The sequence below is a fragment of the Glandiceps talaboti genome, chromosome 14 (assembly GCF_964340395.1).
Source record: "Glandiceps talaboti chromosome 14, keGlaTala1.1, whole genome shotgun sequence".
NCBI lineage: Eukaryota > Metazoa > Hemichordata > Enteropneusta > Spengelidae > Glandiceps > Glandiceps talaboti.
The window spans coordinates 3303019-3330133 of NC_135562.1; the positions used below are offsets into that span (position 1 = coordinate 3303019).

A 27115-nucleotide genomic window follows, 5' to 3' on the forward strand; every position below is an offset into this window, starting at 1 on the left:
CACAGAAATTACCGGGCCCCCTCCCCAGGCATAAACTCAGCTTACGACCCTTTAATCGAAATTGATACACAATATCGATAGTTATCATTAGAAAGTCCGGCTAGATATTTGCTTTGACCGCAAAACTAGACACATTGACGCGCACAGATGCTAATTAAGTTTTTTAATAAGTACAAATGTATACTTTCCCTGTTTTTGTAGCCACATAGCGCTTTCTCATTTCGGTTGACCCTTGTAAAGATTTATTGATTGTCATTGATAAACACGGCACACATTGGATGTTAATGACCATGCCAGAAGTTCAAAGTCATTGATTTAACTTCACGTCACGTTTGCTTAATGTCTTTTCCTAATCCAATATTTCATCGTCTACATTAAACTCGTGTACGGCACACAAATGTGGTTCTTTCCTTACGAATTTTTCCGAGTGTGCCAGTACACGTATTAGTGATACGTTTGTAATTTGCATATCTTGTATTTGGATACACAATGATAATTTGATGACTCCAACGTAAGATAACAGCTTAAAGCTACACTGGCTGCAACTGAACATTATTATTTTGAAAATGTTTTGTTAGATACAACAACTTACTCATAATATCATACACCCTGAACGGCATTGAATCACCTATTGGTGAACGTATTTTTTTGTAACTGTGTACATGATAAATCAGATCAAATTGATTTGTGGGTCCGCACCCAAAAACAGCTTCCTCAACGGCAATCACGATGTAAACCTGTTTTGCAATACTAATGGATAAGATCGACTACAGATTAGCATGTGCAATGTGTAATTATTAATATGTTGATACTTTTCAGTGACAGGGTGGTTGTTGTTGTTTGATCGAACGATACTGCACTTTCAAACTTGTGCAATTTTAACAAATAGCGACAAATTCAAAACCTAGCTTTTCGCTCAAACTTTAAACGTGTCACTACACCACCTATGGGTAATATTGACCACTAATTAGCAGACACAGTGTCTTTTAGTAACTACTTAACCTCATTTTAGTGAATACATCTTTGGTTACTTGATGGAAGAAATACCTCAGTTGCAGCTAGGGCAGCTTTAATCAAATCGTTCGATCTCTTTCTGGCCTGATTGATCTATTTTGATAGACCATTTTTACAAATTATATTTTGTGGTGACGTACTATTTTAAGGAATACTGCGTTGTTCTGCAATGATTTCACTCCCAGCCACTGAATACTGCTACTGTTATACAAAAAGTCACCATTGCTTTGATAAAATAAAGCGCCTCTTAGGAAAACTGTATAAATAATTATGAAGTACAAATGATGGAATATTTGTTAGGTCACTGTTAATTACTTTGAAGCTATGTTTAAAGTGTTTTGTATTAGTGCAATCGGGAATTACTTCTGATTGTCTTAAGAACGAATATGTCTTTGAAAATACATATATCTGCTAAATTTGAATAAACTGGGTAATATCTGCAGACGAAAACAGTAATACAGGAAGTACATGCAGCCTTTTTTTGTTATTCTGTGGAACAAAACACCACGGATTCGTTGACTCTACCAGTGAGAGAAGAATACACCGTGACATTTCGAATTCCTCACTTTAAATTGGCGCGTGAACAAAAAATACTTCCTTGTTATTTTTTTTCAGGGGTGTATTGCTGAAGACCTATGCAGGTCAATAACTTTAGAAGATTTGTTTTTAGGGAAATATTCCTCAAGATGATGGGGATGAAAGGAAATCTGATTAAAATTTGATGTGGTGAAAAGTAGCTAGATGTCTTTATTTACCTCTATTTCCATTGTTTCGTGTCGCGTTTGGGTTTTTATCGGGGTGATCGCCACCTTCCCGCGGTGATCATCCGGAACAAAACGATGGAAATATGGGTATATAAAAACATCTAGCCGCTTTCACCACATCAGATTTAAATCAGATTGGGATGGAAAGGTTGCATTTTTTAGCTATGGGATTCCGTCTACATACCAGACCTACTGCATACAACGTTTGCTTACGTACAATTAACATCTCAAACTAATCAACTACAAGGGGGGGGGGGGTCATATCATACACGGCTACTACAATTCTAAAGTATGGGGGAGGGGGCTATTATAAAGTCAACATAGAATTCTATTTAATGTTAATTTTCTCTATATCATTTCCGTCCCTTGTTTAACTTGAAATTATCCCTTAAGCGAGGAAGATAACCGTTACATCACTAACAGAATCATGTACAGTTTCAAGAGTTCAAACCGTATCAATCGATGCAACGTATTATCTCCACGTCTATTATGAAGTCAACACATTCTTCAAATATATTTTCTCTTGTAAGTTAAAATCTGTTTGTCTATAATCAACATATTTTGATAAACTACAATCATAGTTTCAATGTATAAGAAATGTAGGTCAATGGAAAGTGTGAAGTAACCATTGCCACAGCTTCCGATCACAGCTGGATGTGTGGAATCATAATCATTCATATATCAGGTTGTAATTGTTCAAATACACTACATATGCACCCAGTATCCATATATTCCCTGGTATGACATACATGCCTCGGGGTACCTGTGATTTATTTCACTATATTGCAGTCAATCAGTTCTGGTTTTCTTGTTGACTTCTGTTTTTTTGATTGATGGCGAATAAATATCAATATAAACAGTTCATATATGCTTGCAAGAACTCTAATCTGTAATGTCATCAATATCTATAAATTCGTCATCGTTTAGTTCACCAACATTGCCATCACCAACGCCAGCTGCACGGAGAATCTCTGCAGCAACATCGATATCAGCATCCTTGTTAGCACCTGTTTCGGGTTCTGCAATCGCATCGTGGAGTTTGTGGAACATCTCTGCTCCCGTTTCGCCGCCATCTCCCTCTATATCCTCGTCCTCAATACGTGCTCGTAGTTGATTAATTTTACCGTCCATTTCTCCGATAGCTTCAAACATCTCGTATTTGAAACCAGCTATGTCTTCTTTTAATTGCATCATCCATGGATCGGGTCCAGCTTTGCCTCCCTGCCCACCCTCTTCGTCATCTTCACCTCGTTGTTGTTTGAAGTGGTACCGTTGTACCATGCATCGAACCATTGCCTAAAATATATAGAAATAAATAGACCCAGTATTATTGTACAGTGGGATCTGACTGTAATATTTATTTACAATCATTTCAATTTCTGCTCGTTTCTCTGACCCTGTTTCTGTTTCTATGTCCCTGTCTTTCTTACTCTGCCAATATCCCCTCTATCTATTTCTCAGTCTGTCTCCCCTCCTTGTGTATGTGTTCTTTTAGAAGGAGTATGTATTTGTTTCTGTTCGCTTGTTCGCTTGTCTGTTTGTTTGTTTGTCTGTCTGTCTCCCCCTCTCCCTCTCACTCTCTCTCTCTCTCTCTCTCTCTCTCTCTCTCTCTCTCTCTCTCTCTCTCTCTCTCTCTCTCTCTCTCTCTCTCTCTCTCTCTCTCTCTCTCTCTCTCTCTCTCTCTCTCCCTCCTCCCCCTTCCTCCGTTTGTTGAGCATATTAAACTACATGACGTGAAGTTAAGTACATCTCCTTATAATAAAGGTCTTAAAAAGGCAAAAGAGAACGTTTAACTATAATGTGTACATTTTTTATCATTACAAGATATTCATGTTTCTATGGAAATTTAATATCAATAAATTGTTATACAATATATTTCTGATTGCAACCGAAAGTGTTCAAACTGAAGACATAAGACAACCTGATTATTGATCAGTATATTCAACTTCCCAAGGTAATAAAATATGGTAGAGCTGACATTGATTGAATTTCAACACCAATATGTACAAACAAGTTCAAACCGCACATCAAAATTAGAAACACGGTGTGTTAAATACATTTACGACGTCTGCATAATAAGTCGATGTGTACATGTGAACACATCAGATGATTGTAAAAACAACGCTAACTCTCCAAGGTAATGAAATGTGTTAAAGCATGGTATTGTTTCAAGGTCAACACCAGTATGAAACAGCAAGTTCAAATCTAACATCACTGAAAATAAGAAATATGGTATGTCTATACGACGTCTACATTACACGTCAATAGGGACCATATGTCAATACATGTACATTGTGAACACATCAGGTGATCGTGAAAACAACGCCTAAAATAACTGGACACAGATTAGTTACATGAAAATATTATAGTTTCTAACAGAAGTCAAGAATGTGAAACAAATTGACTACCGCGTTGGTGTCCATTTCGATCTTGCGGTTTGACCTACTATGACCTCTGGTTTCCCGTTATATCATACTAATATTACTATAAAGAATTCTAGGTGGGTGGGAGGAGGGGGGTGAAGTAGGTACAAACTAAGGTCCCGTTCAGCAAAGAAAGCTCCCGAATAGTGTTTTATAAAGTTTAACTTAAGGTCCAAGCGCGTTGCCACTGTTCGATCTCGTCTCAGCTTTTTCGAGCTATGTCCTTGTATTTGCTATACTTGCTATCGCCTACTGACCAATTCCTGTCATCATTTTTAAACTGTGTTAACGAATACATATAAGTGTTGATGTCTTTACACAATGTACGACTATTTATATGCGGCCATTAAGCCGATGTATACAACACTGTCAATGATGATAAACAGGTAATGTAGATTGTACAATTTCCAACAAGTCAAAACAAACGAAATATAAGCTTAGCTAAATTCTACAGCTAACAGGGATTCTTTTAGGTGGAGAAAAAAGCTGTCATCGTTGATGCGAGTAATTAAGTGGGAGGTATTCCAACACCTAAAGCTGCAGACAGACATTAGCCATGGGTCGTGTTTTCACGCGTTAGCGTTGAAATTGATGTATACTTATTTATAGATTTGCAGATTGATATCACGGGGAAACAGCGCAAATATGGGATCTATTTCTCAATTTTTTATTTTTGGCGAATAGTTTCTGACTAGTAAAACGTGATGAATACCTTTGGAGAAGGAGAGCTGCCTCCATCAAAGTTTGGCATAACTGTGTATGTAAACTCAAGTAGAGGGTGTGGATTTTGTATTATGTACATTATCGAAAATTGACCTCAGTCAACAGTAGATGTTAATAAAACAATTCCAATGAAGTCACAGTATGCTTCAAGAGCAAAGAAAGTGTGTACAGTACGGATAAGTAAACTTTTCAATTGACCGACTGCTAGCCCACACCTGCTGCCGTGTATTTGATCTGGGGGCAAGTACGAACGCAATATTTGAGATGTGTCCGTGGAGGAGATTAGTTCGTCATTTCTACGACTTTCATAAGCTAACAGCAATTACACGTTTTCATAAAGAACATGCTTTAATAATATAAGCTAATGAGCTAGAAAATAAATCCCTTCGCTTCACTTTCATAATGACACCGCATTACTTCATCAACACAAACACTGGCGCAAAGAGCCGCGGAGGAAATTTAATATGAAGGTGGAGCAAAAATGAGTGAAACTTAATCGAAAGAAGGTCAGAGGTCGTCATTTCAATTACCTCGTACTCGGCGTTTTTTTCTTCCTTTGCTGACAACATCATCTGAAAGAGGAAATAGAAATTAAAAAGTAAGGAAAGGTTTCATATTCGGAAGTTTTGATGTGGATTACAAAGAGGATTATGCTATTATACGGTAGAAAAGTCGCACCGCCCGACATTAGAGCGACGGCAAATCTTTGTCATATTTGCAGTCATATGTGTAATGCTTGAATTTTGAAATGGGTTTAATTCAGCCATACTTTCGTTCATTTCCTGTAGTACTTTTACAGTCGACATGTTTATAATACTACTTTAATTGCTTGAGTGTATAAATCTAAAAGCCAATGTCATTACCATTATGCAGTTCAATATTACAAGATTTTTAATATTTGACTAATTTTATACACATGAAGTATCGCATATTGAAAAATTGCTTTTCATTGGCTGACTGTCGACACACTCGTATTGTATGGTGTAAAAGGCTTTCATAATTATATCAATATAATGAACATTTCAATCGCCACTTTTGAAAGTATGTAAGGTGTTCGGAAATAATCCTGGCCTTCATTTCCATTGCAAAGGTCAGTGACTGTGTTACTATGGTAACGTCTGTGTTCATTATTTATTAGTCAAATTTCATTCCATTTACAATTAAAAGAAAGTGAGAATGAATGCATGTTCTTTTCTAACTTCCCTTCCTTCCTCCATTTTCAACCCATTCTGCTACGCCTTAGCTTACAAGCGCGTCGTCTCATCGGCACAGTTTACAATGGAAGCGAGTTGACTTGAAACCAAACGTCGTTTGGCATTAAAGAAAATCTTACTCCTTTTTATATTGCAACATTTTCTTTGTATGAGCGATAATTATCTTAGCAGATCGTTGCCAAATTATATATATTGCAACAATTTATACTTTCTTTCTTTTTTATCAGGAGTGACAATGGATTAAATTGTAACAATTGTCTTTCAACTTTTGTTATACCAAACGATAACATGTAGTAATGTTACACTGAAAATCACGAAACCTGAAACAAATTGTCTGGCTCGACTAAAATCTTACCAACATTTCCCGCTACATTTTATCGTCTGGTCAGACAAGTATTTCAGAAAAATTTCTAAATCTTATCGCCGGGCTCAACAAATCAAATAATTTGAAAGTACAGTTATGTCCCTTTAACGTGGTATCGTATACGTTTTGGAAATAAAGTTTTAATCTTGTTGTTACTTTGTTCAGGAAAATGAACAATTCTAAGATAACCTTTTTTGAATCATGGGTAAAAGTTTAAAGTTTTGAAATCGAGGTTAAAATGACATCAAAAGTAACCTATTTCAGAATATGGCCGCCGAATACTGTGTTCGAGCTATTGAAAAATAAAAAGGTTATTGATTTCATTGAAAACAAGACGATGACCCCCCCCCCCCCCGGTTTGGTTTTCAAGGGATCAAGAATGGGCTTTCATATTGCAAAGTTTGGAAAGACTTCAAGAACAAATTGGTCCCAGCAGCAATTGAAGATCATGGTATTTAAAATGAAGTACATGCATATCTTACGGCCTTTTTGCTGTCCTTCGAGTCCGTTCTTTTGCTCAGTCGACGACATAATGTAGCCAGGGTGTTTACAGTAGGGAATATGTTAAACGGTGGTGGTATGGTGTTTTCATCTCCGAAGTATGTTATCCATAGCTGTGATCTGGAGTACTTCCATTGCATATCAGCGTCTTGCTACAAGAAAGACAAAAGGAGACGTATGTATCTGTAGCAAATGGCTGTGACTGCAAAGTTATTTGCTTAATTATTCAGATAGGAACAGATTATTCTCTTAATATTTTCTACCTATAAAAGGGTTGCTGACATTATACCACAACAGTTTGAAATCATGTTATCTTCACTGAAAATCCACAGTTCAACAAATTGTATTTATCTTAACAACGTGAGATAAGGAGTATGCTTTGAGACTGGTTAGTTATCAATTTTGATAATCATACAAAATAATCATGTCAGAGTCCATAAAGTGTGAGAAGCACGGAAGCTTAAGTTCAGAAATATGACATGTGAACCCTTTCAATAACTCCCAGCTATGACTAAATGTTCAGACCACTATAGAAAAGCTAGAAGTTAGAGACTTGAAGGGAATCTGTACTGACTATGCCAAATAGGTCACCTTTTGAAGCAAGATTCACCGTTTTGTGCAAAGTTTTTTATTGACACTGATATACACATATTTAGCGTTGAAGTAAGGGAACGAGTAGAATTTAGGGAGGGGTGGGGCTGAGGAGAAAATGGGGAGGGGCACGAAGAAAGTGGGGAGTGAAGGGGGTCATGAAAATTATGCTGGTCTGGGGGGGGGGGGCATGAATATTTTGATGATGATTTGAACCTTTGCGTTAATCGTCACTTGCTTGTGAGAAGTCGTTTATTGAAAACACATAAATTTGACGAAGGCTAGTTTGATATTTTATCTGTCAATGATAATTCTACCAGATGTCATGGACAACTGAATCTCAGCGAAGGTTAAAGGTACATTTGTAATTAGATTAAAACAATATACAAATTGTAATAACAGTTAAACATGTCTCAGTTACATTGCTACTTCTAATTTGCATTTGAAGACATGCCACCTGGAAAAAGCGTTGTCTGCAAATTACAACATTTCGTTGTCTGGTGCAATAAAATATATTTACTAACTTTGCTACATTTGAACGTCTGGCGTGTCAAAAAGATGGTACTAACATAGCTACATTTTATTGTCTGGCTCAGCAAAAAAATCCTTTTGAGAATTGCCATTTTCGCAACGCCAATTAAGCTAACTTACAGTGTAAAAAGCTATTAAGATAATAGTATCTCGTGCAGTGAAAATGTACCAAATGTTAGTAAGATGTTCTATCGTGTCCGACAAAATGTAGCAAATGTTAGTAAGATTGTGTCATGTTAGACAAATTGTAGCAATGTTAGTAAGATTTGTCCCAAGCTAGAATAGGCTATGTTTCAATTGTGATGGCTTTCAATGTAACGTAATGCAAAGTTTATTCACTTTTAATATATGCATAAACTTTAAATGTATTCTCCACAAAGAAACTATACTTTCAGAAGCTTGTCGATGTGCAGAACGCGACAGCTTTTACGAGAACATGTGTTTTAGTAAGCGATATATTAATAGGTCAAATTGCGGAACAGAATAGTGCGAAAAAAATATGTGTTAAATATTACAGCTGCTTAAGCCTTATAACACATCATATTAATCACGTGATATATTATTGATTATTGGGAGAGTTCGTTATGAGAAACAATGACACCTGTCATACTACACTACTAATTATAGTGGTCTATATCCGATACAGTTGTAGAATGTGATTCCTATAGCACGTTTCAAATCACCGTTCAGCGGTTCTGTTTGATACAACCAGAAAACAACCAATAAGAAACTGTGCATTCTATACTTTATGATAGCAGGATCGCAATTTGTTGCTACATTTTAGTCTAAATGACATTTCTTGTTTACATTAGTGGTCTGAGATGAAATAAATCATTTAAACATACTGTAACTAGATTTAGACATGCGGGCGCCAATGTTTTGATGTCTGCATTTGATGTCTGTATAGGTATGGTGGTACATTTCATTTAGAAATTGTATTCATAATTGTAATCTTGCTTATGTGCAGTTTTGTTGTATCAAACGGAGCCCCTGGACGGTAAATTAAAACAGGCTGTACATGCAATTACACCAGTATTTCATATCTCACAACTTTAGCTTAAGGGTAGTACAAACAGCTGAAAGACTTCTACACAGAGTCTAAAATATGATTGACAGTCATTGACAAATAGCTAATTACTTCAACCAAATTCTTCAAATTTAACAGTTTGGCAATACGGACGGCAAACGTGTGTTAGATTATTGGCTGTCACGGGGTTCATTGTCAAATACCTTTAAAAATTAAAAAGGAAACAGCAATGCCAGGTGTTGTAACTCTTCCTGCGGTATACTGTTTCAAATAACACTTAGATGAAAAAAGAAATCTCACGAGAAAGTTGAGAGCATAATTGAGTAAAGAGAAAAAATCATTAAGCTGTCATTCGATGCACACTTTTATTAGTTTGTTACATGCTTGATAATCAGTTTCATTGAAAAGCGTTTGGTGCGTGTTTCCGTTGTTCTCGACGTCACAAAGGAGTATTACAAAGGCGATAAAATTGATCTACTTAAGGCTTGCAGGTGTATTTTGATGTGATATCTTATCTTAGTGTACAGTTCCACGTCTTTTTATTAAACAGCTTTCGGAAATAAGCCATTGGTAAAGTTTCAAATGACCGTTTTGACAGACAATTGGAAATCGTACTGAGTTGATTAATTCAATCGATGATGAAATTGACCGACAAAACCACAGAATGCATTTCAATGTACGGAAAATAACAAAGCGTGGGTAGAAAAATGGTTTGAACATTTCAAAATGACATGATTCATGTGATATATACGTTCAGGGTTTTTTAAGAATGCAATTTACCAAATCCCAATCTCTTTGCATATTTTCAGATTAGTTGAGACAGAAGTACGTCCCCTTTCTAAGAATTCAAAATTAAACTTTCAAATCATGACTTTAGAAACGGAAATGACGTGGAATTGAAATCGAGGCCATGAGCATGATCGTCTGCACTCGCATGATCACCATCTCACAGGTCGTCAAGCTCGCGCCCTGTCCTTGCCACTAGTACACTTTTATAACCCCTGCGTGCATGCATGACATAACATAATTTCCTAATCCCTATTATACATTCTTAAAATTCTATTTTAAAGATCTTACAGTCACTTGTTTATCAAAGTATCCGAGCAATGCCATAGTGCAAAGCATAAATTGATTTTTTACCAAAGTTAGTATGAAAGGATCCAATATTAAATATTAAATTTTCATTTTTTTACCATTGTATCTACGTAATATCAATGGTGTAATACATTACCTAAAATCGTTGATGTTTTGTCCAAGTTAGCATGAACAAAATACATCCCTGTGGGCATTTAAACGAAATTACATTTTCATTTGTTTGCCATTGTATGTATCTAATATCCATAATGTAAGTATAAATTATTCAAAGCCAAGACTATTTCAGTCCAAGTTAGTATTAAAGAATCAATCCTACACTGTGACTGGTTATATGAAGAATTAATCTGACTATCGCATTTTTTTATATGTTTACCATTGTACCTAGTACAAAATGTAATGTCCATAGTATAAGTAAATTATACTGAGTCGTTATTAGTTTGCATACTAGAACACATCCCTTGTGACTTGTGACATAAGAGAATTAATCTAAATATTATGCTTTCATTTGCTTACAATAGTATCTTCGTAGTTTCCATAGTATGCGTATAAATTACTTACAATCGTCGAAGTTTTGTCCAAGTTAGCATGAAAGATTACATACCCTACGGGGCATTAAACCAAATATTACATTTTCATGCGTTCACTGTGGCCCATGGTTTAAGCAAATGAAGTAGAATCGTTTACATTTTGGCCCGTTATCAGTTAATATGAAATAATTTATCCCCTGTGGCTGGTGATATAAAAGAATTAATGCAAATATTGAATGTCTTCCCTTAGTTAATATGAAACAATGCATCCAGTGTTGTTGGTTGAAATGAGAATTAATGTAATTATTATATGTATAGCTAATAAACGTACATTTAACAAAGACCATCTGTCACAATATATTTAGTAGAGTTTGTGAGTAATGTTCAAAACAAATTATCGGGCTGTTCACTTTTTTGCTTAAAATGATCGCCAAGTTTCATCGAGTGAAATAATAATTTTACCTCCCGTGTGAGCAGAATCTCACTACATTAATTCAAAAATCGACGTTGATTCGACTTTCTGCATTGTAAAGATTTTGAAAATGTTATCATTTAAAACTCCTAGATAAATGTGTATGCAAGTCAAAATAAGGATCACGTCAAAATGTCAAGAGTTGATAGACTCTATATAAATATAGGAAGAGATCTAACATTCTCAACTATTCAGAAAGTTTAGTAGTGTTGATTTAACTGTGATATTTGATATTTCAAAGAAATATAATCTTTGTAATGTTTATCTTGTTACGAGAACATTGTGAAAGAGTTTACATAAGTTACTATTGTTTATCAGTCTAGACAAGTCGTGTGTATGTTAACAAACAAAAAAGATATAATCACAGTCTTTCCTACCGGCTACATTATGTTTATTTAACAGTATTGATATTATTTAATATTTCCCTTTCAAACGTATCAAATGTGTATAGTTGTATCTTTTACAACATATTCCCTTTAAGTGGATATAAATGGGTGCAGTTTAATGGACACATCTTTGTTGTCCACATGTTATTTAATTTGTTGGATAGACGAGTAGGGACTATTTGGTTCAATGGTTTGTATAAAAATGAATGAATTGATACAAAGTGTTTAGCATTTGCGATTTCTTGTTATACTACATAGTGTTTACTAACTTTTTAAAGGAACAATGTATCATTTCAAATCAACCATAATGTGTACAAATGATAAGTAGGCAGTCTTTGTGTATAAATTGTAAAGTAGCGTGATTGCAGTAAGTACATTAAGACGGCTTTCTAAAATTCTATGTGGTAATTATAATTGCAGACAGGCATTACAGAATCCAGATGGTTTCAAGGTCATGTTGTCTCAATACATCAAGGTATCACCAGTTACATGTACAGAGTAGAGAGCACGCCTGTAACAGCCTTGTACAGTTCTTATCACGGGGTACTAGTACTGAAACAAGTATTGTAGGTAAACTTAGTAAGATTTCAGAGCTGAATTCACAGACATGTAATAGGCCCGCTGACACAGGCATGTATAGAGGTGTGTAATTTTCCACTATACATTGCTATGATCACATGGCTGAAACCGGGGTGTACACACAGATGTATATCCAGAGATGTGTGTATAATTAGTTCTGTCACAGGGTGTGAAGATTTGGTTTGATTCAAGGACTACATTCATAGATATGTTAGAAACCTGTTGGTACAGGTATGTATAGGGATGTGTAAGTTCTGAGAATCTCTGACAAATGGGTTACAGTAATGTTTTAAATAAATGTACAAACATTTGATCATATTATATTATAAAATAAGACCTATGATACACCTGTACACACATCCATATATAAAGTCACATATACACACTGGTACTGTCACATGTAGAATAGACGGACCATGTGACATGCCTGTCCACACATCACTGTAACAACAGTGTACCCAATGTATACAGCAATGTAGCCACACCTCTGTTGACAGGTTTGCGGCTACAGCTCTGTTACAACCCTGTGTCGTGTTCACTGACACAGACCTGTGTCACAGGGTCTCCACAGGACCTGTTGAAGGAGCGAAATTTTCTTTGGTGTCTAGCTCTGATACAGCCCTAATATATTAGATTTTTCAATATTTACTCACAACTACTCAAAATGTTGGTACGATATCTGCAAAACGCATAAACACATACACATATTAAAGGAATACATTACATTCACCTCCTATATGATAAAGTTTGAAACTTTCCATGAACTAATAAGCCCCGGTCTTTGAATGATATAAGCTTATTTATGTGCAGAGCACTGACTTTTGATGTACAAAACGTTTCATTCCAAGCATAATACTGCTGACCATTTATAGCCATCATAATTCCAGTCTACATTAATTAGATACTTAGAATTACTTACATCAATCCTTGTGTAGGTATTACTCATCATAGCTATGAGAATATTTAGCAGGACAACAATGGCAACGAGATGATATCCACCGTAGAGGATGTAGCCTACGAGTTGAATGACCCAATCTGTATCTCCTTCTACTAACAACGTATCCAGACGTGTAACCCCAAACAGAGCCCAAAACAACGTATTCAACGCAGAGGATATTCTGCAGACGAAAATATTATTACAATATCAATCTGGTTTTATCATTAATATTTGCTTTCATGGCTGGCAAGTTATTATAATAATAATAATGGTTTATTAATCTCAGCCATTGTGGCCAAAAGGCCAAATTACACTGAGTTACAAAAAAAAACATATACAATTGAATCCAATTTAAAAAGGAATCTCTACAAGGTAAAACCACAACAGCATAAAATTTACACAGAACCCAAAACACAAATTACAGAATTACACAAAACCAATTTAAAAAGGTATCTTTTCACAAGGTAAAACCAAGTTAGTGTTATATACATGGAACCGCGTAAAATAATCCATCAGAATAGTTACACGTGTGTTTGTAATTTTATACTGTTTACTCTGTCATTTGTAATGCGTATGCAGCTTTGTGATAAATTTTGTTAATTGAAGACATGGTAAATTACTTATCCTGATGGCATGATTGTAAATTGTGTTTCGTCAACTTTGATTTTAGTAGGTATGTGTGACAGAATGTAGATTAACCTTGGGCAATGAAAAATGATGGATGGATGGATGGATGGATGGATGGATGGATGGCTGGCTGGCTGGCTGGATGGATGGATGGATGGATGGATGGATGGACAGACGAGGGGACGGGAGACGGGGACTGATGAATGTAAGGGTGGGGAGAAAGGGAGAGCTAGGGCGATAGAGACACGCAGACATGAATTAGCCGATGAACTCGAAACCAAATGTTTCATGAAACTTTATTTTAGTCTATGAATGTGATCAACGTAGATATGTTAGACGCGCAAGCAGACAGACGGCCAGCAGTCTAGACGTAAAATGCTTTCAATTGCTGAGTAATATCTTCTAAGATATCAATGACACAACATTGAGCTAATCGGACTCAATCTGATAATACTGACATCTCTTCCCGTCGTAAGGTAACAGCTGTTTGCCCATCATGTAAAACCGTTTATGCATAATGAATTATGCATAATGAATTATGCATAACTGTATGTATCAGTAAGATTTCTTCAATATATCATATTCTCATAAACTCTTAAGGGCTCCAAGATGCGTGATCACTTCGAGGCGTCACATCTACTCCGAAGTTGTCATCGTGTCCCTCATAAATCTAAAACTACCTTGGGTTTCCTTGAGATTTTGAAGCGCTGTTAGAGTTTGTCTGTCTGGTCACCCTCTACCATTAGAAAAGTGATATATCATTTTTTGCAGGGTCTTATAGTTAATGTTGTGATGACTTTTACAAGGTCTATCTTCTACTTGTATAAATCAAGTTAGTCATTTTATGATGTCCACTAGATACACATCTGTGATCACTCTAGATTCTCCTGATTCTTCCAATATGAAGATCGCATATCTTACATAATATTAAAACACGCCTCGAAAATAAATTGCTTAAACTTTTGCTGTAACGTTTTTGTCAAGAAAACACCGACCCATTCTCTGTTACAATAAGAAAAATCAGAGGTCACCGTATATATTTTTTAAAAGATAGGTGGATAGTCAGTTGTTTTGATATATGCTATCGACATGTGAGAAATATTTTTGAGATAAACTAACACTTAAAGGTCAGCGTTTCAATCCCCAGTTCACGTATTAGTGTTATCTCATTAGTGAGGTCATAAGGTTATACACATGTTCTGGACTAACCTTTCTATATCTTCACCAGACAAGGTTTTTTCACCTAAAGCTTAATCCTAATCTGAATCGGGCCTTCATTTTGAAGAAACACCAAGACACCAGAAGCCCCGGTGATGGCAGTCCCTGGATGGGTGGGTACCCGTGCTTGTTAGCGAAATTTCAAATGTACCCCTTTTCCCTGGAATATTTCAATGAAAACACCCTTTATTTATTGAAGCCGGGAGAAAAAACACCCTTTTTCCGAAATCCGGGAGGTTTTACCTTCAAGGACACCTAATCCATACACTGCACGTACACCGTTTGCCCTAATGTTTGAATACTATTGTTTAACATAACACATCCTACCCCTATTCTCGGAGGGTGATCTGAAAAAGTACCCCTTTTTTACGATTCCACGGACCTAGATGGTCGACGAAAAACACACCCTTTTCCGTGAAATTTCAAACAAGCATTCCTCTGGGACTGCCACCACCGGGCCAGAAGCACCTGTCACTTTGATATGTATTACTACCAACCAAACCAGAGTGACTAAATAGAGTTTCAATTAGGCGGCATGATGTTTACTAAGTCTCACACAAGCTTTTTTGTTACAAAGGACACAAAAAAATAATACAGACACCCATGGCACACAAACATATATTATAAAATGATACATTTTATCTCACTGTGAACACAAATCAAAATCACTGTCAGATGAAACAAGGAAGATTCAAACAAAAAAAATGAGATAAATGTAATATTTCATATGTTTTCCGCTACTGAGTTCCAGTATTTTTTTGTGTAATTTGTAACAAAAAATCTTGTGCGAGATGTAAAAGAAATCACGTCCTGCCGCGTAATTGAAACTCTATAGTCTTTCTGCTTTGGTAGTACAATACTTAGCCATCTCTTATGACATGGCTGAATTGTACTGTGTCTATCTACCATTTTCATCGCTCTGTTGTACAATGTAGTTCTATAGAAATTCAACAGTCATAGGATTCGACTGCACATTTAATTTTAGACAGCTGACAAAATACAAAGGTCACGACTAATTTGACAAAGCAGTTATACTGGATCTGTTACTAAGTCAACTTGACATATATAGGACACGTGCAAACTTTACAAAATGGTTTAAATGCCCATTAGGTTGAACTCTGTTATTTCGGCTACTTTTTGCCAAAAATTAAAATTATCTCTCCAAAGTTTGCAAGATAAATGTTTGTTCCTGTTCCTTTCTTAATTTTTTTAAGATAAATTGTGGGTTCCCCATCTTGGTCTCAAGAAAATCGATAATTTTTTTTATTTTAAGACGACTTACACGTAACTTTGACCTCGATTTCATACATTTCTACAGTGACTGTCCCTGACAAATTTCTTTTTATATTAACGGTGCTGGATATTCCTTGAAAAGAGTTCGTTCTTAGGCGCGTACTACGTTCAAGAGGTAGTAGTTACAACATGTCCAAAATGCAGTGATAATTAGGTGTTATTACCCAATATTTTTCTTCATTCAGCCAAGGAAAATAGGAGTGAACTAAGGGGCCTTTATTACTATGAGTTGCTAGACGAGTAGTGACAACCCTTAGGTCACGAGTATTTTCGCGCTGAATAAAGAAAAATATTTGAGAATAACGTAATTATACCAGCGCCAGTAATATCAAACAAAAATCGGGGAAAGTAATGGCATTTTTAGCGTTTTGACTAATATTTTTAACACTGTGACAGCAGAACCAGTGACGTAGACACGCGTTATCGTGACGTAGACTCGCGCTGTCGTGACGTAGAACAACGAGAGTATATATATATTTGTTGTTCAACTTGGCCCGTGCATACATGTAGTATAAATATGATTGTAACTTACGTTGCAAATGGATGTTTACAGTCATCTCTCCCACCGGTCATATAACACTGTAGTTCGGCTTCATTTGCATGGAACCAGTAGAGTTGATTCAAGCCAACAGAGAAAGCAAACCACACCAAACAAAATATGGACATAAACTTAGTAACGTCCATTAACATTCTACCCAGTGAGATCTGCATAGGTCCAACCTGCAGACTAACAACGGTGATTCGTATAAGTCGTAGGAAGCTCAATGCTTTAGCTATAGCAAATATACCCTGGGCTATAACTGCAGCAAGGGGAAGAACGTAGAATTCATCCGGGTTACTTGGTATTGACGACGGTGCTGATGCAGACGACGACAACGGCGACGACGACGTCTCCAGTAGCGGTGTTTGTTGCCACTCGTCACCGCTAACGTCTATCTCAACGTAATCTTCATCATCAGTGACATATGCATAGTTCATTTGAGTTGTTAAATTCAACAATTGTATTGTCGTTGATGAGTCTAGTACTGCAGTTGTTACATCATTGTAAACACCCAGCTGTGTATCGAAAACAACCTGGAAAACGGAAGACATCAATGACAATGATATTAACCAGCATCTTCACAACCAAAATGTCTACTACTTGTAAAAAAAAAAGAAGAGTAGCTATTACTCTAGAAAAATAACAGTTACATAGATCATAGATATGATTGGATATTATTTATTATAATTCGATTTACATTGGCGCTACAGTCTTACTTCTGAAAAAACTGAAATTCTTCACTTAAAACCAATAGCTATATGTTAAAATATTTACAAAAATAAATACAGAGTGATACGGACCGTATATGTATCCTATCTATATGTCTGTCTGTCTGTCTGTCTGTCTGTCTGTCTGTCTGTCTGTCTGTCTGTCTGTCTGTCTGTCTGTCTGTCTGTCTGTCTGTCTGTCTGTCTGTCTGTCTGTCTGTCTGTCTGTCTGTCTGTCTGTCTGTCTATCTATCTATCTATCTATCTATCTATCTATCTATCTATCTATCTATCTATCTATCTATCTATCTATCTATCTATCTATCTATCTATCCATCCATCCATCCATCTATCTATCTATCTATATCTATCTATATCTATCTATCTATCTATCTATCTATCTATCTATCCATCCATCCATCCATCCATCTATCGATATATATTTATCAATCTATCTGTCTATCTATCTATCTATCTACCTACCCACCTACCTATCTATCTATCCATATATCTATATATCTATCTATCTATCTATCTATCTATCTATCTATCTATCTATCTATCCATCTATCTATCTATCTATCTATCTATCTATCTATCTATCTATCTATCTATCTATCTATCTATCTATCTATCTATCTATCTATCTATCTATCTATCTATCTATCTATCTATCTATCTCAACTATCCTGTCTCAAATAAAAACTTCTAAACTGCGTTAAGTATGCACTCCCAGAGGACTGTATGCCCACAGCTGTGGAAATATTTCTAAACAACATACTACTCGTGTGAACAAATTGGCTTACTGTCAGGGTCTCTAGCACATTCATCGACAAATTATTTGCGTTTTTGTTTATAAAAACGAGGTTAATTATTCCACAGATAGCAGTAAACTATCCTGAAATTAACAAAGGATTGAATACGTCTCTTTATCATGTCTATACGTAGCTTTATATAAATAAGCCAAGTCAGTCTGTTTACACGTGGAGAAAGGACACAAGAATGTAAACCTTGAGGTAGATTGATTTTAGCAGTAGTACTGACATAAAACATATTTCACCAATGATTTATGATACAGTGTTGTCTTTATTTGTCCTTGTCAGAGATTTCCTTGACAAGTGTATTTGAAGAGATGGTATATGATGACGGCTAGCTTACCTGGATGTAGACTGTAATACGTGCCACTACCCAAATCCAGTATAATGAAAAGGTAGAATAATCAAAGAGTTTAGATTTCAAGTCATCTCTAAATGCTGATAATCCTTTGGTGAATGCACAGATCCATTCATCCCAAGTCAGTCCTGTCGGATAAAGTTTTGAGAACAATAAATGATAGCATACTGAGTTTGTAATAAGTCTGAAATTTCAGTGAAACTGTGATAGACTTATTTATGATACTTTATTTATTAACGAGCTGCCGTATTACTTTCAGATGATAATACTCAGAATGACTTCATCATAAATCTAAAGTCATAATTTAAAGAAAATCTGTACATTGTGTATACATACATACATACATACATCCATACATACATACATACATACATACATACATACATACATACATACATACATACATACATACATACATACATACATACATACATACATACACATTTACCTATAATCCAAGTGATGATCAGCCACTCAGTTACAGTAAATGGTCCCTGCTTTGCCCCATAGTCTGCCATCTTTCGGAGCTGTTCTGGCGTCGATGGTTTATCATTCACACTCAAAGTTTGCAAAGTTAACAGTATAAGGAATGCCATGGCAGACGCCGTTTGCATAGAAAATTTAACGTAAGGTGACTTAAGTAATCTGGTTGGTTTGGAGTCGGGTGCTATGATGTAACATATGGAATAGATGGGATATGTGATGGCAAACATAAGAGTTATCATCATGGATTTGAAGAAACTGAATTTCCTCCACTGACCCAAACCATGATACCATCGACGAATCAGGATTTGCTGACAATGAGGATGGGCGATAAACTGTAAAATGAAAGAGGAATGAGGACATTAGGGTGATAACAGACAAACTGGTTTTTAAACCCTTAGAAGAAGAGCTATGACATAGAAAAAAATAGCTCTTGTATAAAACTGGTATGTGCAAAGTTGAAGCTGGTGTGATTTGCCATGAAATAACTTAAAATAATTTAGTTAGTTCTTCCGTGAAATGTAAACAAATACGGTTCGTTCGTACCGTGTATGCTGTTCTGTGTAGGATATCTGGAGATACATAACTTTATTATTTAATATCTCAGTAAGAAGACAGGTGATCAATGAACCCTATATGCATACTCTATACCCTAACTCGTTTTAAAACCCCATATCCTCATTTTTAAAACCCTTTGACCGTTTACAAGATAACACTCCGTTTTATAATTCATTGCCAGTTTGGTACCTATAGAAACAACACTCAAGTTTTTAGCACCAATATCAGCCCCTTATAGAATACTCATCAGATGAATGATTTGGAACTAATGTTTGGAATGTTATCGTACAGGGCTATATTGATAGGATGGTTGTTATAGTTATTCTATACGAATTTGTTATGGAATGCAAGTAAGATTGGACTAAGTGTCTTACAGTAATGTGTGCTATTTTGTGTTCCATTTTGATAGAATTGAACATTAATAAATAAATAAATATGTCTTTTGATTCATTTGCTATTATAGTGTTAGTTCTAAAGTAGTCAAGAATTAATAAATGTTGAAACAGATGTGGAAATGTGTATTTGTAATATAATAACATCGTTTGACTTAGATTAATGTAATCCGGCAAATTGTAATTTGGCACGCAACGATACTGGATATGGAATCAGGTCAGGGCTATCGCTATTCATACAACATGAAGTAATACTGATCCACTTTCATTGTCCAGTATTAATGAAAGAGTCGTCTTAACTCAGAGGGGTGACTTTAAATGCTAGACAAATATGATGACGATTCCATTCCGTGTTTCTGATGTGTTTGCGTTAATTCTTTCCGTTATATTTTAGTAGCTAGGTAACCGGTTGTCCATGAAGACATGGCAATTAGAAGTCAAGCATTTTGTATACTAAATGTATCGATGATCGACTTCCCGGTTAACTCTTAGATTCACAATACACTCATTATAGAAAGTTCCCTCTAGAACGATCGTAGGAGTTGAATCAAAATAAATGTTAATGGGTGGCGTGTGTTAGTTTTGTTTTGGGTGAACTATCTCTCAGTCCATTAATGCTATAAAGATGTTATGACGTCTGCCAAATATGTATTTAAGCTACCTTGAGAGTACATAGGACTAAAATAACATAAAATGTATGTATGTATGTATGTATGTATGTATGTATGTATGTATGTATGTATGTGTGTGTGTGTCTGTCTGTCTGTCTGTCTGTCTGTCTGTCTGTCTGTCTGTCTGTCTGTCTGTCTGTCTGTCTGTGCCCACTGATGCACATTCTGTACTGTTTATCGCAATATGCTAAAAGTTTAATCGCTGAGCCCAAACACTACAAATTAAATGCAGGTTCAAATGTATTTCTTGGCATAGGACATACTACATGTAAATCACTAACCTATGATGTAGGTACTAAGATAAGACTACTGATAAAGTCAATGCAGTAATTGATATATAAAGTGGAAATACATGTTGAGAATACCAACTATCCGTTCACATGAAAGCGAGAATGTAAACAGGAATGCTTAGCAAACTTGATATAATCGTTGATATGCAATGTGGGTTATATTAACTATGATATCAATAGCAACGCCATGGTAGGTTAACATGTATCTATGATATATGATATAGACTACTATATTGGAACACAACACGATAGTGGTAAGTGGTCGTTCAATTACACGTGCTCAGTTTTAATAAAATGTATTAAATGTACAAATCCAGTTTAGAGGCTAGTCTATTCTTACAAATATCAGTCAAATACTAGCTCCGTGTCTGTCCGTCTGTCTGTCTGTCCGTCCGTCCGTCCGTCCGTCCGTCCGTTATAACGTTTGCATGTCTCCCTGTTTGTCAGTCTCACTCTGCATGTCGCGTAATAGTTCCGGAATCTCATTCTTCTTTGTAAAGACGATGTTTTTGTTCAACGGTACAGCTGGATTCAAATCATAATTTAGTAATTGGTCCTATATGTTCTTGTAGCTGGTAGCTCAGAAATAGTTACAAATTGAGATATAAATATTGGTGAGTATTGGTAGTCAAAAGAAATAGCTTAATGCCAGTTGAATCTAACCCCTCAGATATTGTTGTAGAGATACTGAGTTACATTAATAATAACTAGAGGGCAGTTTAAAATAAATATTGAATATAACATATGTTATTACTGGGTTTTATCTTAGATGATTGAAATTTTGAGGGAGTTGCGATAGGACATGTTTTGTAGGCGGTAAGCCACCAGGTTTTTCTAATATCGATTAATACAGAACTACTTGGCTAACACATCAAAATATACAACTATTGCTTTATACACTACTCAATTATTTTATCTAAAATGTTAACAAGATCACATCTAGATTACTTTTACAAATCATATTAATTTGTTTTGAGTTAAATGCACAGATTGCTGAAGAAACTTATAGTACAGATCGACTGTTTACACGACGTCAGGTTACACCATACGAAGGTTCCCAGAGGCAATGTGAATACTTCTAACTCCTTAATAAAGGCAGGGTAGCAAATAATCACTTTCTATGTTTAAAAATATTTTGATCAATCTGGTGATATCTAGAGACAAGGCTCACGGCAGGGCTTGTGTTTGTTATAGTAGATCATGTGGATATTTCTATTTCCTCTGATGTTTTGCTTAATTTTGCTTTTCATTTAACCTGAATACCGATTAAATAGTCTTGACATTTAACAATATTATGACAGATGTTGGATTGGTCGATATCCAGAAATATCTTTTCACTGCGGGATTACCATACGTTATATAAGTCTTCAGGCAGGCAGGCTAAGGTTTAAGCATTTTGAGTATTTTGGTTGAAGATTCCTAAGCAGTTGTGGGTCCTCTATTTTAAAAAGATTGAATCGTAGAAGATTGTTATAATACGTTCAGAATGTTATAGGGTCATTGAACTTTTTGAATCTGGTCCATCATCAATAGTTTCCCATGTATTTTATCAACTGCAGCACGTTTTATCACAGGGAGCAGCGAGCATGTAACTGATTGATCGATCGATCGATCGATCGGTTGATGTATTGATTGATTGATTTATTATTTGGTTGAATGATTGATTGATCAATTTTTGTGGTGCAATATAACTTACTTTATGTGTGATATTGATCAATTGACTCATTGAGTTTTAAAACTATTTCTTTTTCTTTCCCTGGTTACTTTGCTCTCAGCTGTTGATCTCAGACCACTAAAAGTCTGAGGCTGTATGTAATTCTCTCCTTGCTTTATTGACTAAATAAAGACGCCTTGTCCATTCTTCTAATCTTATCTTAATTAAAACACCCCTTATCTTAAAACTGGCAGGAGATCACTTACATTAACAGTTTGCTTTATCTCTCATCTGCTGGGAGATTATCACACTGGACAAACACTCAATCATGCATAAACTAGTAAGGAAGAGAAAAGGGATGTAACTCCAAACCACCGTGAATTGAATAAACGTGATTCTGGAGTAGTTTTACAATGAATTACCAAATAAGTGCTATGATAAGTCTTCCATAGGTAAGATAAGTAATACTGACAATGTAAGGGTCGATCAAACATGTAGTTCGCATTATATTGCCGACTATCGTTTGTGTGACTCGATGGTAAGACCATCACCGTAAGACCGGAAGACGGAAGTACAAACCTTTGACCCACACAGAGGCGTTCGCTTTGCATTTCGTAAACATATTTGCATAAAATTCCCGACGTTCTTGGGTGCTCAAACAGAGGATATTATTTACCATATTGATGGTATGTTATCGGCTTTAACTTCTCTGCAAGTTGGTAAAACGGCCGAGTCATTTTAAAATTGATGCACAAGAAACGAAATTCGTTCGTTTAACTCTCCTTCCATGGACCAGACTTCACAAAAGGGAAAAAATGAACGACCTCAGCTGTCTTATCTTACACAATACACAAATATGTAGCTACTTTTGTGACATCGAAAACACAAGCTAAGCTTGCAATTCAAATTGTAAAACAAGTTGCTTTCTCTGGAAAACATACTTTCAACGGGACAATTTAGATATACCGGTACTCATGCTTTTATAGCCTTCATGTTGTTTCTGGAGTTTTGATTCGCACGTTTCCGTAATTTATACACGTAGATAGCACAGGTAAACACCATGATCACTTGTTTCCTGGGATATGTATCAGAATATGTTTCTATCAGAATACAATAAAATATCGATAATATTGGCATGTTTAGCTACTCGCCCACTTACACTCACCAAAGGGGTAAAATAACACGCGGTGCGCTGCATAGGCACTTGTGTCCCGAGATATATATCAGAATACAATAAAATATCGATAATAGTGGCGTGTTTATCCAATTTGTATATGAAAGGGGTAAAATAATACGTGTTTCTGTGATCGCGCAAGTCACCATGGACTCCAATGCGCGATCACAGAAACGCGACGGTGATGAACAAATTGACAGCTGCTTTAACGTGTTTCAGCATGTGAAAAATGTACAAATATGTTTAGCCACTCGCCCACTTACACTCACCAAAGGGGTAAAATAACACGCGTAATATGAGAGGGGTAAAATAATACGTGTTTCATTGATCGCGCGGCTGTTTGAATGAGACTTCAGAGTTGACATCAATGAGTAATAATATTGTACTGGTAGTTTCCAGACTTTCATTCGTATAGGTTTATCGACACGTTATATCCCAATGTGATTTAGCTTGATCATGCCTGAGCGTTGGTGGATTTTGAGGACGTACTCTCTACCACAGACAAATTTCCTCCTTGTCTGTGGTTCTACATAGTCAACTTGAAATAGCTTGAGGTCACCATGGTTTGCTCATCGTCTGTTCGTCAACAAAAACTCACATGTTATGCCATACGTAGTGCAGCGCAGCCTTGACTATTTTGTGTACACGATAATGTCTAAAATTTGGTATCAGGTGTTCTTCAAAGCTATGTTGGATGTTATAAAATCAAGAAATTACAGGTACAAGTAATTTAGTATTGAAGTAATGTTTTCAAGATTTATAATCGCAATCGATGTCGGAAGAAATTGGTTGATGTGTAAGTTCGTCAAGTACAACACATTCATAAGTATATAAATTATAAATTATAAAATATTATATTTTTGCTACTTTTGGCGCTGGGAAGTGTGTTTCATCCACTTCATGTGTTTTTCGTTTAGAAACTTCGCTACTTCTACCTTCTATAACTTCGACTGACTGGAATATAGCCATAACAAACGGGTCATCACAGTGACGCAAGTTTATGAAAACGGCAGTGTCCTTTATACAACGGACTCTAATGTTTTGTCTTGGTAAATTGGCGAAACTTGAATATTTGTGACTATCAGCGACAGAAAACTATCATAGTCGAGAGACTGTATGGATGCTTCGTAAATGCCAAATGTTGCATTACTATGGTTAATGCCGTATTTTTAATAAAAGTCTGTGTCGATACAGTTGACATGGCACTACACCAGTTACGAATGCCTTCTGTGTTCCGAGTCACAGATCTAAAATATATCCATTGGTAAATTTTCATTGTGAACTCTAAATTGAAGTCAAAAGCATTTAAACTTTGCACATACAGTGACATTCCGTTGCGTAACAACCGTAGGTCCTTGACATCTCAACATCGCTATTTCGTACCAGCACTTGCACTGATATGAAATTGTCAACGTAAGAACGAACATCTCTGTTGCAGTCACTGTCTCTGGCAAGGTGATTGATATCACTTGAAACTGTACTCCTTGGAATTAAATATAATTACAAGATGAAATTTCAGAAACTTTCCTATAACACGATTTATTGAAAATACTCTAATTTCTTCGCTTCTGTATGCACAACCTAATGCAATTGTAACTGGACTCGATATGTGTGTAAAATTCGTCGATTACGATGCAAACATTATTGATAAATTAATTTCACCCCTCTCATCAAAAGTGGTACATGTATCATATGGGTGCGTCCATGTCTGTCCGTTCTAGTAAATTTTCATCTGTTGCCAATAGAAGACGCACTCAACAAATTTGTTGTTTTGGTAGCTAATCAGTGCGGGTTAAACTTGCAATAGTGTCGGGTGGATCTCAATGGCGACATTGTGACGACCCACTTCAAATGGGAAAACGTTTCTGGATTTTAGAAACTCCTGTTTAGGTGTTGATGAATGATAAAATCGTGTTTATGTAGCATTCAAATCTTTCTTATTCATTCATTTGTTGGAATTCTCTTTATTGTCCCTGGACATTATGGTTACTTTAGGACAACATGCATCTCTCCCCATGTATATAAGTTGGCCTAGTTTCTGACTGTCGTCTTCAAGACGACTTGAGAAAAACAGCTGGTATTTCATAATCCTTATCGTGATTTGGACACAAAACGAAATCTTCCCCCTCCCCAGCGAAATATTTTTTTTATGTGTCAGTTTTATAATGTATGACACGTACTGCCGGCCATCATGTGCTTCTGTTGAAGCCATATTTAGGATGCTGCCCCACCTGAAGGAGGACCTGTGTACCTGTGTGGTTTCTTTACAATTTGAATAAATTAAAGCGTCACTCCTGCGGCAGCTTATTTATTTCCTATTTATAAGAGCATACATGAATATATTAAGTGTCCGGCCGACTTACGGTGATCCTCAAGCCACAGTGCAGTGGAGTTACATCCCTTTTCTCTTCCTTACTAGTTTATGCATGATTGAGTGTTTGTCCAGTGTGATAATCTCCCAGCAGATGAGAGATAAAGCAAACTGTTAATGTAAGTGATCTCCTGCCAGTTTTAAGATAAGGGGTGTTTTAATTAAGATAAGATTAGAAGAATGGACAAGGCGTCTTTATTTAGTCAATAAAGCAAGGAGAGAATTACATACAGCCTCATACTTTTAGTGGTCTGAGATCAACAGCTGAGAGCAAAGTAACCAGGGAAAGAAAAAGAAATAGTTTTAAAACTCAATGAGTCAATTGATCAATATCACACATAAAGTAAGTTATATTGCACCACAAAAATTGATCAATCAATCATTCAACCAAATAATAAATCAATCAATCAATACATCAACCGATCGATCGATCGATCGATCAATCAGTTACATGCTCGCTGCTCCCTGTGGTTTTATGTGTTCAAGTTAGCACGTAGTTGTTTATATTGTGTCTTGCTAGTAGATATACGCTGTGTTGGAATTCTCTCAATGTACCTGTCGTATTCCTTTTCAGTTGAACACATTTAACCACCACTTGCTAAATCGTCAGAACTCAAATATGAAGTTTAAATGTATTTAGTGATATAATTCAGTTTGCATACACTAAGATGTCAAGAAAATTCATTCTTATGTTATATAAAGTAAACTATCAAAACCAGAAAACGAATTAAATTCAACATCGAATGCACACATCGACAGGTAAATTATAATTGACTCATGTACAATTAAGTCATTTTAGAATCCAATATGGCCAA

At 35.9% G+C, this 27115-nt stretch overlaps 1 protein-coding gene across 1 annotated transcript in view; it reads right to left on the bottom strand.

Annotated features, from left to right (window-relative positions):
- Nucleotides 1-2660: 2660 nt before the first annotated feature.
- Nucleotides 2661-27115, bottom strand: part of LOC144445817 (short transient receptor potential channel 4-like) — a 33768-nt gene continuing 9313 nt past the window's right edge. Inside the window, exons 4-10 of the mRNA XM_078135456.1 lie at nucleotides 19156-19525; nucleotides 18693-18835; nucleotides 16819-17360; nucleotides 13131-13329; nucleotides 6985-7155; nucleotides 5455-5496; nucleotides 2661-3074 (exon numbers count right to left, since the gene is read on the bottom strand). Of these exons, the coding sequence (XP_077991582.1) occupies nucleotides 2661-3074; nucleotides 5455-5496; nucleotides 6985-7155; nucleotides 13131-13329; nucleotides 16819-17360; nucleotides 18693-18835; nucleotides 19156-19525 (1881 nt within the window). The remainder of the gene's footprint in view (nucleotides 3075-5454; nucleotides 5497-6984; nucleotides 7156-13130; nucleotides 13330-16818; nucleotides 17361-18692; nucleotides 18836-19155; nucleotides 19526-27115) is intronic.